The 17,102-nt window shown below is 45.2% G+C and overlaps 1 protein-coding gene and 1 long non-coding RNA gene across 2 annotated transcripts in view; both read left to right on the forward strand.

Moving 5' to 3' along the window:
* LOC149979544 (uncharacterized) overlaps positions 1-17,102 on the forward strand; it is a 1,100,972-nt gene that overhangs the window by 668,843 nt on the left and 415,027 nt on the right. The gene's annotated exons all lie outside the window — the stretch shown is intronic.
* LOC110535568 (cadherin-6) overlaps positions 1-17,102 on the forward strand; it is a 79,334-nt gene that overhangs the window by 27,146 nt on the left and 35,086 nt on the right. Inside the window, exon 2 of the mRNA XM_021620633.3 lies at positions 10,184-10,623. Within this exon, the coding sequence (XP_021476308.2) occupies positions 10,387-10,623 (237 nt within the window). The 5' untranslated portion in view covers positions 10,184-10,386. The remainder of the gene's footprint in view (positions 1-10,183; positions 10,624-17,102) is intronic.

The raw sequence follows: 17,102 nt of genomic DNA on the forward strand, positions 1-17,102 counted from the left end.
CACTAGGAAAGGTGAGCATGATTAAATCTGTGTTTTTTTATGGCGGTCGAGGGTACTGTGTGTGTGTGTGTGTGTGTGTGTGTGTGTGTGTGTGTGTGTGCCAGGGGCGAGCGGTCACTGCTATGGTCAACAGAGGATGAAATAAGCTAATTCCACCAACCCATTCATAGGAAAACAATGAAACACAGAGAAATTGAGTGCTGTTGGATAACCAATATTTCTGAATGGAAAAGCATGGCAAACACACCTTTCATTAGGACAAGGACATCTATCCATACCTTACAATAATCTAGTTGTACATCGTATGGAGGCACTATGTAGATACATTTTCCAAGGCTATATCCCAATTACAAATGTATTACAAAGTTGCACACGCAATACATGCACATTATATGCTCACCATGATTCAATGGGTAACAAGGCTATTCCACTGTATGAGGAAGTTTCTTTTTTTTTTTATATCAAGAGGCTTAAGTGGTGCTTTAAGCCAGATACATTATGAGAGAACTATATGTCCAATTGAAAAAGAGGTCCAAAGCCTAGGCGTATACAAAACACCTTTACAAAGTGCAAGTATCACCTCTGCATGTACACAACATGTGTGACTGAACCATCCATAGTGTAAAATGTGCTGGTTTACTGTGAGCTTACAGGAAAATGCATTCTTCTCCGCCAAGGAAGACTAAGAAACACATATTTTCTCCTCCCTACAGATTCTTTTGTTAGAGTCATACTACTTTAGATTTGTAATGTGTTTTCTGTTGAAGCTCCATGAATTATGTATTGCTGTCTGACAATTGGGTCTGTGGCTTTATCTATTTTATGTAGCTGACCTGCTGTTTGAATAGCAATGTGTTTTTATAAAGGTCCCCCTGTTTGTAATTGTCACAACCAGGCTAGAAAGGGGGAGAGAAGGAAACGAAACAAACTAAACGTGGGATTGCAACAGCTGCTCTGATTTTTCAATTCACAGTGCGCAGCTTGACCTTTGTGTTGCTGAATCAATGCGTCCGCCTCAAAATTGCACCATTCATTTGAAAAAGTAACGATTTGGTAGCAGTCGATCTAATCTCCAGGTACGTTATTTAATCAGAACAACCCAAACAATGAATAATGGAAAATAAAAACACATTTTTAATTACATTTGTTTTGATGTGTGTTTATTTCTGTGTTGATTTTTTGGGGGTATTTTATTTTTCCTGTGGACAGTGTATTGGGTTAACTGTTGAGAGAATAGGCTTTCAACACTTGACTGCATACGGCAGGCACATACACTTGGAACACACAGACACACACACTGACACACAAGCACACACACCTGTCCCATTTGCATAGGAATAGAGGCTTCCATACCGCGGCACATTGGCCGAAACAGGAAATTAGTAAGGCCAGGGGAACCCGCGCTGAGAACTCTCCTCCTTCTCTATTGTAAACAACTGAAAGGATAATTCCTAAATGGCACCCTATTCCCTATAGTGCACTACTTTTGACTGGAGTCATATGGGCCCTGGTAAAAAAAAAAGTAGTGCACTCTATAGGGAATAGCGTGTCATTTGGGACAAACATAAACACTGGCCGTCAGGAGACAGACAGCCCAGACCACACTGACACCAGACAAGTTCAAATTGTATTTGTTCTCATTCAAAAACTTCAGCTGGGTTTGATTTGAAAGAAAACAAATAATATCTGAACGCAGGTCTGGTCCGTATTGACACAGCCCATAGAGCTCTGATCTACCGCTGCAAAGAGAAATCACAAAACCACCAGTGTGTCACATAGGTGTCACAGACCGACAGACTGAGCTGAATACTAATCTTTTTAGCCTGCCCCCTTCTTTTAACTATTATTTGTAAGCTTCTGTCGCAGATTAGACCTGTCCTATTATGCAACAAAGCATTCCCATCTGTCTGCAACCAGGGTCCTAGATGTCAATCATCTAGGAGGAGCTCCATGACTGGTGGTGCCTCATTGGGGGGGATCAAACCACCAGCTATCTATTAGCCCTTAGTCACTGTGAGGACTCCAGCTGAGAGTGAGAGAGAGAGAGGGAGACTTTTCCTTAACTACTATGTCACTCCAGGGCAGTAAAAATCACAGGGCCATCCACTAGACTAGAGAGAGTGATAAAAAGTAAGGGATTAAAGAACAGTGTGTTGAGAGAGCTGGTATAGCAGTAACCCCAATTTAACACACAACCTAGCTGAAGAGGTTAAGACAACAAATGGACTGGCAAGAAAGGGTTACTCCAGTATACTGTCTGCAGTATCGAAACTGGGCTATACATGCAGTAAAGACAAGTGTTCTTTCTGAGTGTGAGTGGTGGCGGCAGTGCGCTTGTTTGAGTGATGGGGTCGTCTCTGAATGGAAGCAGGGCTGGATATAATGAGATATCTGCTCCAAAATGGCACCCTAAATCCTATATAGGCCCATAGGGCTCTGGTCAAAAGCAGCGCACTATATAGGGAATAGGGTGGCATTTGGGACGCACACTGAGAAACGAACCCGTCTCATTGACTTGGCCCAGATCTGATGATTTATTTGGTTATTTGGGAAGCATTTGGGCAGCCAGGCAAGGTAATGTGTTTGCAATGAGCTCTGGAGCACTACATGTGGATGTATTGCTGAGGGAACACCCCCGGAACATTGACAGAGATGGTTTAAGCTAATACATCCCCACCCTCTGACAGATATGCGACAGACACAGCTCCTCCCCCTGACAAGGATGGTACAGGCTAATTTGTTGGTCTTGTGTATGAGAATATACATCAGTGTTATTATACACAGACATGCACTTGTTCAGGGCATGATCGAAGTATGCATCCTCCTTATTGGTTTGAACCTTCTTAATTGATAGGCACTCATTGGTTTATGGCCTGGCTACTCTGAGAGCGGGCGCAGATGGAGAGATGTTAGCAAACTGTTACGATAAACCATCATATTCCAGATGCACTACATACTTTCAGATCAAATCAAATGTTATGTGTCACATGCACCGACTACAACCTTACTGTCACGCCCTGACCTTAGATATCTTTGTTTTCTTTATTATTTTGGTTAGGTCAGAGTGTGACAAGGGTGGTTGGTTTAGTTTTTGTATTGTCTAGGTGTTTTCTGTCCTGTCTAGGGTTTTGTATATCCACAGGGTTTTAGTATGTCTAGGGGTATGTAGGTCTATGGTGGCCTGAATCGGTTCCCAAGTAGAGACAGCTGTTTATCGTTATCTCTGATTGGGGATCCTATTTAGGTTGCCATTTTCATTTTGGTTTTGTGGGTTATTGTCTATGTGTAGTTGCCTGTCAGCACTCATGGCTTATAGCGGCACATTTGTTTTGTATACTTTGTTCAGTGGTTCTCTTTCATTAAAGAAGAACGTATTCTTATCACGCTGCGCCTTGGTCTCCTTGTTATGACGAACGTGACACTTACAGTGAAATTCTTACTTACAAGCCCTTAACCGACAATGCCTTTAAGAAGTTTTAAGAAGAAAATAAAAGTTACAAATAATGAATTTAAAATAACAATAGAGATGCTAAATACAGGGGGTTCCGGTACAGAGTCAATGTGCAGAGCCACCGGTTAGTCGAGATAATTGAGGTAATATGTACATGTAGGTAGAGTTAAAGTGACTATGTATAGATAATAAACAGTAGCAGCAGATTAAAAGAGAGATGGGTAGCCCTTTGATTAGCTGTGCAGGAGTCTTATGGCTTGGGGGTAGAAGATGTTAAGAAGCCTTCCAGTACCGCTTGCCATGCGGTAGCAGAGAGAACAGTCTATGACTAGGGTGGCTGGAGTCTTTGACAATTTGTAGGGCCTTCCTCTGACCGCCTGGTATAGAGGTCCTAGATGGCAGGAAGCTTGGCCCCAGTGATGTACTGGGCCGTACGCACTACCCTCTGTAGTGCCTTGCGGTCGGAGGCCGAGCAGTTGCCATACCAGGCAGTGATGCAACCAGTCAGGATGCTCTCGATGGTGCAGCTGTAGAACCTTTTGAGGATCTGAGGACCCATGCCAAATCTTTTCAGTCTCCTGAGGAGGAATAGGCTTTATATTGCCCTCTTCATGACTGCCTTAGTGTGTTTGAACCATGATAGTTTGTTGGTGATGTGGACAACAAGGAACTTGAAGCTATCAACCTGCTCGACTGCAGCCCCATCGATGAGAATGGTGGCGTGCTCGGTCCTCCTTTTCCTGTAGTCCACAATCATCTCCTTAGTCTTGATCACGTTGAGGGAGAGAGGTTGTTGTCCTGGCACCACACGGCCAGGTCTCTGACCTCCTCCCTATCGGCTCTCATCTTGTTGGTGATCAGGCCTACGACTGTTGTGTCATCGGCAAATTTGATGATGGAGTCATGTTCCTTTCAAGAGCTTGAACACACTCCCTTTAAATGGGAATATGACAGCCTGTATTAACCTGGTTCAGATAGAGCTGAGGGTTGTTTCTCTTCCCCTGAGTACAGTTAGGAGATGTGACTAAGGTGTGATTAGGGTCCCCTTAAGGCTGAACCGTAATCACACCTTAGTCACATCTCCTAAGAGAATAAGCAGGTCCTACTAATTACCCCCAAAACAGCCTGAGCAAAGCCAACAATGAGTACAAACAAGAGGAGGAACCTTGAATGTCTCAAACTTTCCTTGGAGAGAAAGGGTGAACATACGCCTCTCGCACACTACTTCTCTGTAAAGGTGAATTACTCAGTTTGCTACATACTTCTCAACATCTTCCAGTTTCTCGGCTGAATCCTCAGTCATTATTGAAGTAAGGCGACATGAAAATACTTTTAAGACACAGCTGCGTCTAGACATTCACCCCCAGCGAAACCAAAGATCAATATATATTGACAGGTTTCAGAATGAGAATCTAGCAAGTCCTATGGCTATTCCGCTGAGAGGAGACGAGGAGATTGGCAAAACAAGGACAGCCAGCCAGCCAAACACTAGCTACCCTATGGTTTGGCTCATTACTAAATACATTGTGATAGACTAGCATCCTGTCCAAAGGGTGTACTTTTCCATCAAGCTGCCTCACGCTACAGAAACAAGAGATTGGCTCTTACCCTATGGGCTGTTCTGACTTGGACTAGGTTACATACTTTAAAAGGTTGTCTCCTCGTCTCCTCTCAGCGGAATAGCCATATCCCCATTTAAAGGGAGTGTGATTAGACGCATCCTTGTGATGCGAGGACAAGGCAACCTAACCCTCCCCCAGTATCCCATCTGTTTGGTTCGCATCCTCTCACCGACAGCCAACTGATTAGTAAACTCTCAACCCACATATGAACAATAACTGAAGGAAAGACACAAAAAAAGCAAAGCGTTGTATTTGGGTCAGCTGCACTATTCCCAATGTACCAAGTGGGATTTAGTGATAAATTTAGCCAAGAAGAAGAGGGATACTATAGGAGTACCTCTGTCTGTGTCCGTGCATGCATCCCAAATGACACCCTATTCCCTATGTTGTGCACTACTTTAACCAGGGACCTGCTGAAAATTAGTGCACTACATTGGGAATAGTGTGCCATTTAGGACCTAAAGCATGAAGCTCTTAATAAAGTCAGAGGGAGGCAACCATGAGTCAAGGCAAAGGGAACGGAAACTGTGGAACAACCTGTCGCTGACAGTGTCACACATTAGCAGCCTATAAGGACCTCCTCTGTGGTTTGTAACAGGGCTGTGTACCTGCCAACCCCTTCTACCCCCCAACTACCCCCCCCCCCCCCCCCCTCCCCCACACACACACACACCCTTGCTCACCCCTGGCTGACATTCTCCTCTCTCACTTTTAATTGCCCCCCTGGGGGCTCTTTCTGGGTTGCCGTGGAAGTCTGGGTTGCCGTGGCTCAACGGGCGCGATAGGGTGCTGCCTCGCAGTGTCGCTCATCCTCTCTCATTAGGAGAAAAAAGACAAAGGGAGAGAGCGAGAGTGAGATAGGAAGGAGAGAGAGAGCAAAATGAAGGAGAGAGAGAAGACCTAGAGAGAGAGAGAGAGACAGAGAGAGAGAGAGAGAGAGAGAAGACCTAGAGAGAGAGAGAAGACCTAGAGCGAGAGGGAGAGAGAAGACCTAGAGCGAGAGGGAGAGAGTAAGATAGAGAAAGATAGAGGAAGGAAGAAAGGAGAGAACAAGTGGAGGATGGGTAGGACTGCTGCTCCTAGGTCAGCTCTGTTCTGCCTGCTTCCAGACAGTATGCACGAAATGCCGCCAATGGTATTTGGTGTAGTTACACATCCACACTGGAAAAGCCATTCATGGATATATTTGTGTGACTCACTGTGTCTCCATCTCTATCTCTGTGTCCCTGTGTTTGATAAGAGCAATAGATACTTAATAGCTAATTGTTATGCGTTGAAATGTTATTTCATGTAATTGTATGAGTGTAGAATCATTTTGCTCCAAATTGCCAGCAGACACATTCATTTTGCTCACCCTGCATGGAACACAATGCTGTATTATTGCCGTATGTAGTGTCTCCAGACAATCTGTGACAGGCAATTTCAAGCAATCTTTTTTTTTCAAACAGTTGCAATTAAATGGTGCAGAACTGGATGCAAGGAGAGAGAGGGAGTAAAAGGTGGAGGGAGAAAATCAAGCAGTGTTGGGGTTGTTGTAAACACATTCTCTTAACTGGGAGGATATAATTGTTGTGTCATGTTCCATTACACAGGTTCATTATGATGCTGACACTCACTGGGGCTGGGAACCAAGAAAAGAGAGGAGAAATACTCATCACGCACAGGCACACAGATGTAGAGAAATCTAAGCTATGAATGTAACTGACCTACTGGTCCACTGTCTGGAGAACTATGGGGTCAGAGAGTTGGGGCGGTGTCCCAAATGGCACCCTATTTCCTACAGCGTACTACTTTTGTATCCTCACAGTTAAAAGTAGTGCACTACATAGGGAATATGATGCCATTTGGGACAGCATGCAGGGCCTTTCTATACAGTTAGTCAGGCATTAGCTTCCAGACTTCCATGGTGACATTATGAAGAAATCTATTGAAAGGACAGACTGCCTGCCTCCCACCAGAGCAGAACTTTGTGTGTGTGTGAGAGAGAGAGAGAGAGAGAGAGAGAGAGAGAGAGAGAGATGGGTGCAGGCTGCCCACTTTGGGCTCTTTAGAGTAGACACCCCAAACTGTAAGACATTTCTTTAATTTCAACAGTAAAAACACTATAGAAAGTACAGTAAAATATAAATGTGTTTTACAGAATTCATTATGGTGTATTGTGGGGAAATGTTGGCGGGGAAAAAGTGTGTGTGTGTGTGTGTGTGTGTGTGTGTGTGTGTGTGTGTGTGTGTGTGTGTGTGTGGAGGAGCTGAAGACTGGAGGTATTAGAAGGCTCTGAGAAGTGACCGCGGAGACCACATTGTATTTCCAACTACACTGCTGAGTCCTACAGCAAATCAATAGCTCCCAGTCCCCCTCGCCCCCTCACCATTGTCAATTAAGGAAATTCATCAAGCCAAGTGCGTGGGGACTTGGGAAAGAAAAGGATGGAAAGAAGAGGGTAAGAATGAGGGAAAGAGGAGGGAAAGAGAAGAGGAAATAGAAGAGAGGAAATAGAAGGATGGAAAGAGAAGGATGGAAAGAGATGGAGGGAAATAGAAGAGAGGGAAATGAACACGCTCATAGGAACATTTAGATTTGAACCAGAGCTTTCCACGTGAGAGTTACTTAGAGAGAGATTGTGAGTGGGCTATGGGTTCGGGTACTCTAGTGCATCATAGGAAATAGGATTCCATTTGGGATGTGACCTATATTCCCGCCCTGGACATTATTAAAAGGATGACAGGCCGTCACTCTCACCTGCTGTCTGTTGTGACCAATGGGTTCTTATTCCCCTGCTGAGGCAGGCAAAGGACACATGCAAAGTGACTCCCGCATCGCAAGCGTCCGAAAATCCCTATGATAATGAATATCAGCTGAAGCGCATACAGCAGGCAAATTAGAGGAGAGGAGCTTTGACATAGGCTATAATAAACTGCAAGGCATGAGGAAAAAGAGAAAGGGGGACCTAACCCATCAACTTTTACCATTTAAGTTTTGCCTCATAAGGGGAAAGGAGGGTTGAAAGCAGGGAGGTGGGGCAGGGAGAGAAGCCTTGGCTTGGATGGCTAGAAGGAGAGAGAGAAGACAGGTAGGGTAATGGATGGGCTAGACACACACACACACACACACACACATACACATATATACACACACACACACACAGCTCCTCTCCTGACTGTCCTGCTGACTCTGCTCTGACAGGACATTTCTACCTCTCCTTCACTCCCTCCATCTCTCCCTTTCTCTCTCTATCCTCTTTCTCCATCTCTCCCTCCATCTCTCCCTTTCTCTCTCTATCCTCTCTCTCTGCCTAGTCTGACCCTCCCTCTCTCTCTCCATCTCTCCCTCCATATCTATCTGTGCCCACCCTACCCTGACCCTACCTCTCCCTTCATCTCAATTTCAGCTTCTCCCTCCCTCTCGCTATCCCTCTCAATGTGTCTTGACCATTCTGTCTTTCCCTCTCTCTTTCAATCTCCCTCCACTTTCTGCATGCAGGTCCAGATACTTTTTCCTTTGCGTCCTGTGAAAAGCAGAGCTGCTGTATAGCGGTCTGCATCTCTATATCTGAGCCGAGCCTGTGTTTGTGTGTCCCAAATGACAACCTATTCCCTGTATAGTGGACTACTTTTGACCAGTAATAGTATTGGCCCTGGTCAAAAGTAGTGCATTATAGAGTGAATAAGGTGCCATTTCTGGACACAATCTGTATGTGATAATGGTGCTGCTGGTTCCCAGTGTGCCCACTGATAACCCAGTGCCTGCACCCCAACGGTGCCACACCCAGACAGGATTAATGAGCACCCAGACAGGAATAATGAGCACCCAGACAGGAATAATGAGCATAGGAGCATGTCCTTCCTCATGGATTGTTTTTTGAGTGAGTGAGTGAGTGAGTGAGTGAGTGAGTGAGTGAGTGAGAATGTGTGTGGCAGTGTGTGATCTGTGCTTTCAAGACAGGGCCCGATTGTGTGGTTTGCAAACAGCCATTTTGGGCACTGCATCACAGTGCTAGAGGCATCACTACAGACCCTGGTTCGATCCCGGGCTGTATCACAACTGGCTGTGATTGGGAGATCCATAGGGCGGCGCACAATTGGCCCAGCGTCATTCTGTTTAGGGGAGGGTTTGGCCGGGGTAGGCCGTCATTGTAAATACGATTTTTTCTTAGCTGACTTGCCTAGTTAAATCAAATATAATATTAAAACACAGTATCTTTATATTGATCTCAAAGTAATAAACTCAAGTTGACATTGCTCAGGGTCTCCATTGACAGCCTGCTGGCTCTGATAACAACGTGTTCCCACGCAGATTGTTTAAAGAGATCCATCAAGCTGAACATGCAGACCTGGCAGTCTTTTAAATGTTAATTCAGTTTCTTAATTGAGATATGATGTGTGGCAGTATACACAGAAAACAAAAGTATACAAAACATTGGGAACACCTTCCTTTTGCCCTCAGAACAGTTTCAATTCGTCAGGTCATGGACTCTACAAGGTGCCGAAAGAGTTCCACAGGGTTGCTGGTCCATGTCAATTCGAATGCTTCCCACAGTTGTGTCAAGTTGGCTGGATGTCCTTTGGGTGGTGGACACTTCTTGATACACTCAGGAAACTGTTGAGCGTAAAAACCCCAGCAGAGTTTCAGTTCCTGATGCAAACCGGTGTGCCTGTTACCTACTACCATACCCTGTTCAAAGGCACTTACATTTTTTGTTTTACCCAATCACCCTCTGAATACCACACATACACAATCCATGTCTCAATTGTCTCAAGGCTTAAAAATCCTTAATAAACCTGTCTCCTCCTCTTCAACTACACTTATTGAAGTGGATTTAGCAAGTGACATCAATAAGGGATCATAGCTTTCACCTGGTCAGTCTATGTCATGGAAAGAGCAGGTGTCCTTAGTGTTTTGTATATAATAGATGTGTAGGATTCCAATTATGCCCTTTATAGCTGTGTCAACGTGTGAATGGAGAATTAGACTCATTATGTTGACTCCTATTTCTTTAAAGGGGCAATTGGAAGTGTCATTTCTGAGAGAGAGGCTACAGAATCCTACATTATCATAGTGGCAAACTGTTCTAACAGCACTAACAGCACTGACTGTGTGTTCTATGTTCCAGATACTGGCTGGATCTGAGGCCCTAAAGGCAGACTGATGGCCCATGCTGCTGCTGCAGACCTATACCCAGACCAGGAGGAGTGACCCAATGACTAAATGTCTGACTAAAGACCACTGATCATTTCAAACTAACACCCAGAGGGAAGAGACCATAAACTACAATCAAGCTGTGGTTGAAGCTTTGTAACTATTGACCTGGCAGTCATGTTGAGAGGCAGAACTGTCCTTCTCCTGCTGGTCCTCTGGGCGTACCTTTGTTCCCATGGGGACGGGCTGCGTGCCCTGAAGAGGACTACAGGGGGTCGGCGGGGGGTGGCGTTGACGCTGACGGGGCAGGATGCCAACGGAGTGCCTCTGAGACGCTCCAAACGAGGATGGATGTGGAATCAGTTCTTCCTGCTGGAGGAGTACACAGGGTTGGATAACCAGTATGTTGGAAAGGTACAGCATGATGTTAACTCTCTCTTTCACTCTTTTCTGTTTTCTTTTCATTATAATGAAAAATGTGATGTTGGTTGGTTGAATAAGACATGAATATGTCAGTAATACACTCTTTCTGCAATATAATCCATACACCTCACATGTGATCATTTCCCAGAGTGAATTCTGTTCGGGATACTATAACACCTAGACAATGATTTAGGTCAATTTAGCATTTCCCCAACTAATGGCCTACTAAAAGATTGGGAGAGGGGAAGCTGATCCTGAAGCTGTACCTAGGGGAAAGCTGTACCCGTAGTACTGCCTCCTAGGCTGAGTCAAATGTAGAGTTGTCTGATGTGTTTAGTGCTGACTGTCAGCAACTATATGTGGTAGCTCGGCCGATGTCCACTCCAGTTATAGTATCAAAGCATCCTACGGAGGTAGCGGACTAGCGGAGGCCTACAGCCAAACACACAGGCTTCTTACAGCCATTATTTGTCCAACAAAAAACACAACTTTGACCTAGATAGCATTGCGGAGAGTATGCCTACAAGGAACAATATCAAAAAAGCCCATGCATTACATGCTAGACAAGAGAGTCAAGGAAGTCAAGATATCACTCTGTCGTACTATGTACTGTAATTGAGAAGACTATTAAAGTGAAGCATCCCAGCCATTTTAAGACGAGTGAGTGAGGAGGAAGAAAGTGCGGATGTTTTGTGAGGATTGGTATTTGTCCCAATTGGCACCCTATTCCTTATATAGTGCATTAAAAGTAGTGCACTATATAGAGAATAGGGTGCCATTTGGGACGCAAAAATGAATGAATAGGGTATGTTTGCTTTGCATTCGTGGCCGTGACGTCAGTCCCTCCCTCCGTCCGTCCAGGGGATAGAGTCACCCAACCCAAATGAGATTCCACAACACAACGAAGTCCCCAAGTGAGACTTTCAGCCTGGCTTCTAAAAGGATTACACAGCTCGTGAACGAACGAAGCAGAGGAGGGGAAGAACAAAAACGAGAAAATAGAAGAAAAGACGTTTAGACAGGGAAAAAAAAGAAATAAAGACAAGAAAAATAATAAAAGAACGTATAAGACGTTCGACATCAAAAGTCAACCACTGGAGCATAATCAAAACACTTTATCTCCTTTGAGCACTGATTGATGTGGAGGCTCATCCTTTACTGTGTAAAGGACTAATAGACAGCACGCACACTCACAGCAACAAACCTTTGAGCTGCGGTGTGGCCGTGGGGATGGAACAAAAACATTTTCTCCAGTCGTTTCATCCTGAACAGAAACACTTTTTTTCATTCCATTCCACTGCTCCGACCAGCAAAACAACGTTCCGAACCGGTACGAACCCCAAAGAAACGAACGGTTTATATCGTTACTTTCTCTTCCTTATGAAATGTATGTTTTTCATATTTAGCGCCTTCAATTACTTCACCAATCAGTACGGATATAGCTGGCAAGGTAGCTGTTTACATGCGTGATGGACAGACAGTAGCTTATGGCGCAAGATGCGACTTACATTTTATGGGTTATGGAGAGAGCGAGAAAGGGTTAAGGAGGATGGTTGAAGCGCTGGGCATCGTGTTATGACATGCATTATCTGAATTAGGTCCACAGAGCTATACCTAGGAGGAGCTTTTTTATATATGCTTGGCCACGCTACTTCAAATCACACTGCGTATACTGCTTGCTCAGCCACACCAGTGTGTCGGAAGAAACACTGTTTGACTGATGACCGAAGTCAACTTGCAGGTGCACAAGCGTGCCACAAGGAGTTGCTAGAGCGCAATTAGCTAAGGAAAGCCCCCCTTCTCCTACCCAGGATGACGCTGGGCCAATTGTGTGCCGTCCTATGTGGCTCCCGATCAAACCCAGGCTTATACTGGCGCCTGAGCCCTGTGATGCAGTGCTTTTGACCGCTGCGTCACTCAGGGACTGAGGAGCGGCTTCTATGGAGGTCCTTTGAATGTCTTTTCAATCAAATTTATTTTATATAGCCCTTCGTACATCAGCTGATATCTCAAAGTGCTGTACAGAAACCCAGCCTAAAACCCCAAACAGCAAGCAATGCAGGTGAAGAAGCACGGTGGCTAGGAAAAACTCCCTAGAAAGGCCAAAACCTAGGAAGAAACCTAGAGAGGAACCAGGCTATGTGGGGTGGCCAGTCCTCTTCTGGCTGTGCCGGGTGGAGATTATAACAAAACATGGTCAAGATGTTCAAATGTTCATAAATGACCAGCATGGTCGAATAATAATAAGGCAGAATAGTTGAAACTGGAGCAGCAGCACAGTCAGGTGGACTGGGGACAGCAAGGAGTCATCATGTCAGGTATTCCTGGGGCATGGTCCTAGGGCTCAGGTCCTCCGAGAGAGGGAAAGAAAGAGAGAATTAGAGAGAGCATATGTGGGATGGCCAGTCCTCTTCTGGCTGTGCCGGGTGGAGATTATAACAGAACATGGCCAAGATGTTCAAATGTTCATAAATGATCAGCATGGTCGAATAATAATAAGGCAGAACAGTTGAAACTGGAGCAGCAGCACAGCCAGGTGGACTGGGGACAGCAAGGAGTCATCATGTCAGGTAGTCCTGGGGCATGGTCCTAGGGCTCAGGTCCTCCGAGAGAGAGAAAGAGAGAAGGAGAGAATTAGAGAACGCACACTTAGATTCACACAGGACACCGAATAGGACAGGAGAAGTACTCCAGATATAACAAACTGACCCTAGCCCCCCGACACATAAACTACTGCAGCATAAATACTGGAGGCTGAGACAGGAGGGGTCAGGAGACACTGTGGCCCACTCCGAGGACACCCCCGGACAGGGCCAAACAGGAAGGATATAACCCCACCCACTTTGCCAAAGCACAGCCCCCACACCACTAGAGGGATATCTTCAACCACCAACTTACCATCCTGAGACAAGGCTGAGTATAGCCCACAAAGACCTCCGCCACGGCACAACTTAAGGGGGGGGGGGGGGCGCCAACCCAGACAGGATGACCACATCAGTGACTCAACCCACTCAGGTGACGCACCTCCTCCAGGGACGGCATGAGAGAGCCCCAGTAAAGCCAGTGACTCAGCCCCTGTAATAGGGTTAGAGGCAGAGAATCCCAGTGGAAAGAGGGGAACCGGCCAGGCAGAGACAGCAAGGGTGGTTCGTTGCTCCAGAGCCTTTCCGTTCACCCTCCCACTCCTTTTGAGCTTGAACTAGCCAGCTAACAAGCTTGTGTGTGCGGAGTGGCACCAGAATTAAAAGCAAGTCTTACCTTTTTGTGGTTAATACATTCAACGTTAAACGTGATAACTAGGCCTAAAGTATCATTAACTAGCATTGAACAAGTTGATCAATTCTTCTCTAGCTAATTAATATATTCCTATCTTCTGAATCACAATTGTACAGTAGCCTATGGTTCGGAGGGAGAAGGGGCAGGTTGCCTAGACACGCACACACACTGGCAAAGATTTTCAGCTTGCAGGCAGACACTGGAATATGTTTCTGAGTGACAAAGTCGGGGCTTTGCATAGGTGCTTTTTTGCCCGTTTTTTTTTTGTGGGACGAGAGAAACATTTCTGGAACGTAAATTATTGTTATTAACCGGTTCCTGTGCTTTTCAAATAACGGTTCTGTTCCGGAACAGTATGGATCACTTTCATTCCAGGTTCCGTTCTGTTCCTTGAAAATGTTTGTTATTTTCCGGTTTTCGGTTCTGTTCCCTGAACCAGATCCAACCCCTGGTACAGACACACTGAGGAATCTGGTTGCCACAGTTGGAGGTTGTTCGTAGATTCTAATGCTCGTTAGTGGCCGGGAACTTGACTTTGAGCGAATCAGAGAGCACGATTCTCCATGTGGGGGAGCTGACAGAAGTGACAAGAAAAAGGTCAAATGAGGGCACTTTTCCCAGTGTAATCCACCCCCTTTTCATCAAAATTGTTCTAACTAAAACTATAAAGCTGTGAAATACATATTTTAAGTCTAGATATAAAAGGAATTGCGTGGTAAGTGCAGCACAGCGCACACAACACTAAATGCTTTACCATGCTAGCTATCTAGAAAGAAAATAAATAAATATTTTAATTCACTCTCCATTATCCCATACTGCAAGTGCCAGTTTGCTTGCTAGCTAATGTTAGCTAAACAGTTAGCATCTCAACAGCTAAAAGGGCAGCTGCTTCATTAAAAAACAAATCCATTGTGATTTAATTATAATGTTGCTAACTACACTAGTTATGGCCAACTGGTTAGTATCAACAAGAGTTTTCTACAAATTCTAGCTAGCCTGCAACAACATTAGCACAGCTTGCCAGTTAGCTTAAATTAGCTACAGCAGGCACAAGACTACCATACAAGACTGCCACTTTGTGGTCTGCAGTATTGAAGATTAAACGGTTCTATGTGAACAACAAAAAATGAACTGCCGACACTCTGGGCAGAGGTACTAAGTAGTCTACCTATCAGCAGTCAGATTTTTTTGTGTGTCTTACCCTTAAATTAAGAGGCTTTCTACTGAAGCATCAAGCCATGGAGGAGTGTTTCACTTAATGAAGCCTCTCTGAGCGATGTGTGTTATCACACAAATACACACAGATTCCGGGACCTTTGCGCACACACATGCACACACAGTCTTGTACAGCTAACTTTATGGCGACACCAATTCAGTCCCATTCAAAACCATAATCCCCCTAAACCTAACCCGTACTCTTAACCCTACAGTAACCCTAACCTTAACCCAAAAACCTAACCTAAACCCTGAAAACTAACCCTAGCTCCTAACCCTAAACCTAGTTCTAACCCTGACACTAATTCTAACCGTATCCCTAAACACATTAGAAATAGCATTTAACATGTCCCCAGTTGGTCAAATTTTTGTTTGTTTACTATTCTTGTGGGGACTTTTGTTCGCACGCACGCACACGCACACGCACACACACACACACACAGAAAGTCACATCACAGGCGCCAGAACAGAGCAACACAAAAGGGAAACCTTTTGTCATTGAGGTTGACTCTATCTGAGTGAGGGAACACAGCACAGAACAATAACATTTTTGTTACAGAAGGAGACAATGAATTGGAAATAACACAATGGCAGGTAATAAACAAGGGCTGAGTCCCAAATGGCACCCTAAGGGCCCTCGTCAAAAGTGTTGCACTAGATAGGGACTAGGGTGCAATTGGGGATGCAACCAAGGGGTTGCTTCTCTTGCTTTTCTACACACAGATAAAATTATGAAACTACTGCAGTTGAATTAGGTCCTCCTCTTCCCCCTTATCCCTCCTTTAAAACAGTTATTCTATAAACTCCATCTCCGGAGTTACTTTTATGATTTCTTTATTGGGTTCTGAAATGCTAACAAATGAAATCAGATGAAATCTCTCCCGAACAAAGGGGAGAATAAAACAAAGGCAGATGAATGAAGGAGAGGCATGAAAGGATGGAAAAGGAGAAAAATAAACGACTGGAGAAGTAGACCATAGCCCAGTCAGTGTTACTGGTTTAGTGCGTCCCTAATGGCACCCTATTCCCTACATAGTGCACTACATTTGACCAGAGCCCTATGGGGACTTCTCAAAAGTAGTGCAGTAAATAGGGAATAGGGTTCCATTTGGGACCCCTGAATTGGTTGTTGTCTTGGTGTGTACGGGCCGGGTGGTTGGTTTTCCTGGAGGAAGAAAAGAGAATCATCGTACAGTGAGTCTCATTAGCAGTCGAGCCGCATATCGTACCTCAGAGAGCCTGGGCTGTCACTGGGGGAGAGTTTGTTTGCTTATTTCATTATTTTCCTGCTTTACCAAAGGGCACATTCCTAGTGAAAATGGTAAATGGCCTGTGGTTGAGGAGTATTTGTGCTGTACGATCATATCTCATAAAGTATTTACAGACCCTGATAGGCCCCAGTGGTTCGCTTGGCCTGGTGGGTATGGTCTCTTCCCGCATCCCAAGCAAGCAGTTATATTCTATCTATATTCTCCCCCGAGCTCCCCTCTGCTCCTCTCCCTTCACCGCCCGGCCCTGCTTACCCCACAGTAATGGGCCGGGAAATGAATGGGAAAAAAGCAAATTAGAGAAATAATAATGCACAGGGTTAGGCTGGCACCCCACCCCTAGTTAGTCTAGCTGTGTTTGAGTCAGTGTCTGCCTGAAACATACATAGCTTGCATCCCAAATGGCACCCTATTCCTTACTTAGTGCAATATGTTTGACCAGAGCCCTATGGGCGCTGGTCAAAAGTAGTGCACTTCATAGGGACTAGGGTGCCATTTGGGACAAACCCGTAGGCTATGTGGGGAGCAGTCCAGCCTCAGAGTCCCCAAAGGGGGGGGGGCTCTTCTCTGTTCTCCGCTTCTTTTCATGCTCCCCCATCCCCAGCTGCTCACCTTGGCGTAGAGAGGGGTATGAGTTTGTAATATGGCACACACAGAAGCTCTTTCTGTATCTGTGCCATGGAAACGCCTCGGTCTCCGGCAGCGACCTGG

This window comes from Oncorhynchus mykiss, chromosome 11 (assembly GCF_057628025.1).
Source record: "Oncorhynchus mykiss isolate SJ-2025 chromosome 11, ASM5762802v1, whole genome shotgun sequence".
Lineage (NCBI taxonomy): Eukaryota > Metazoa > Chordata > Actinopteri > Salmoniformes > Salmonidae > Oncorhynchus > Oncorhynchus mykiss.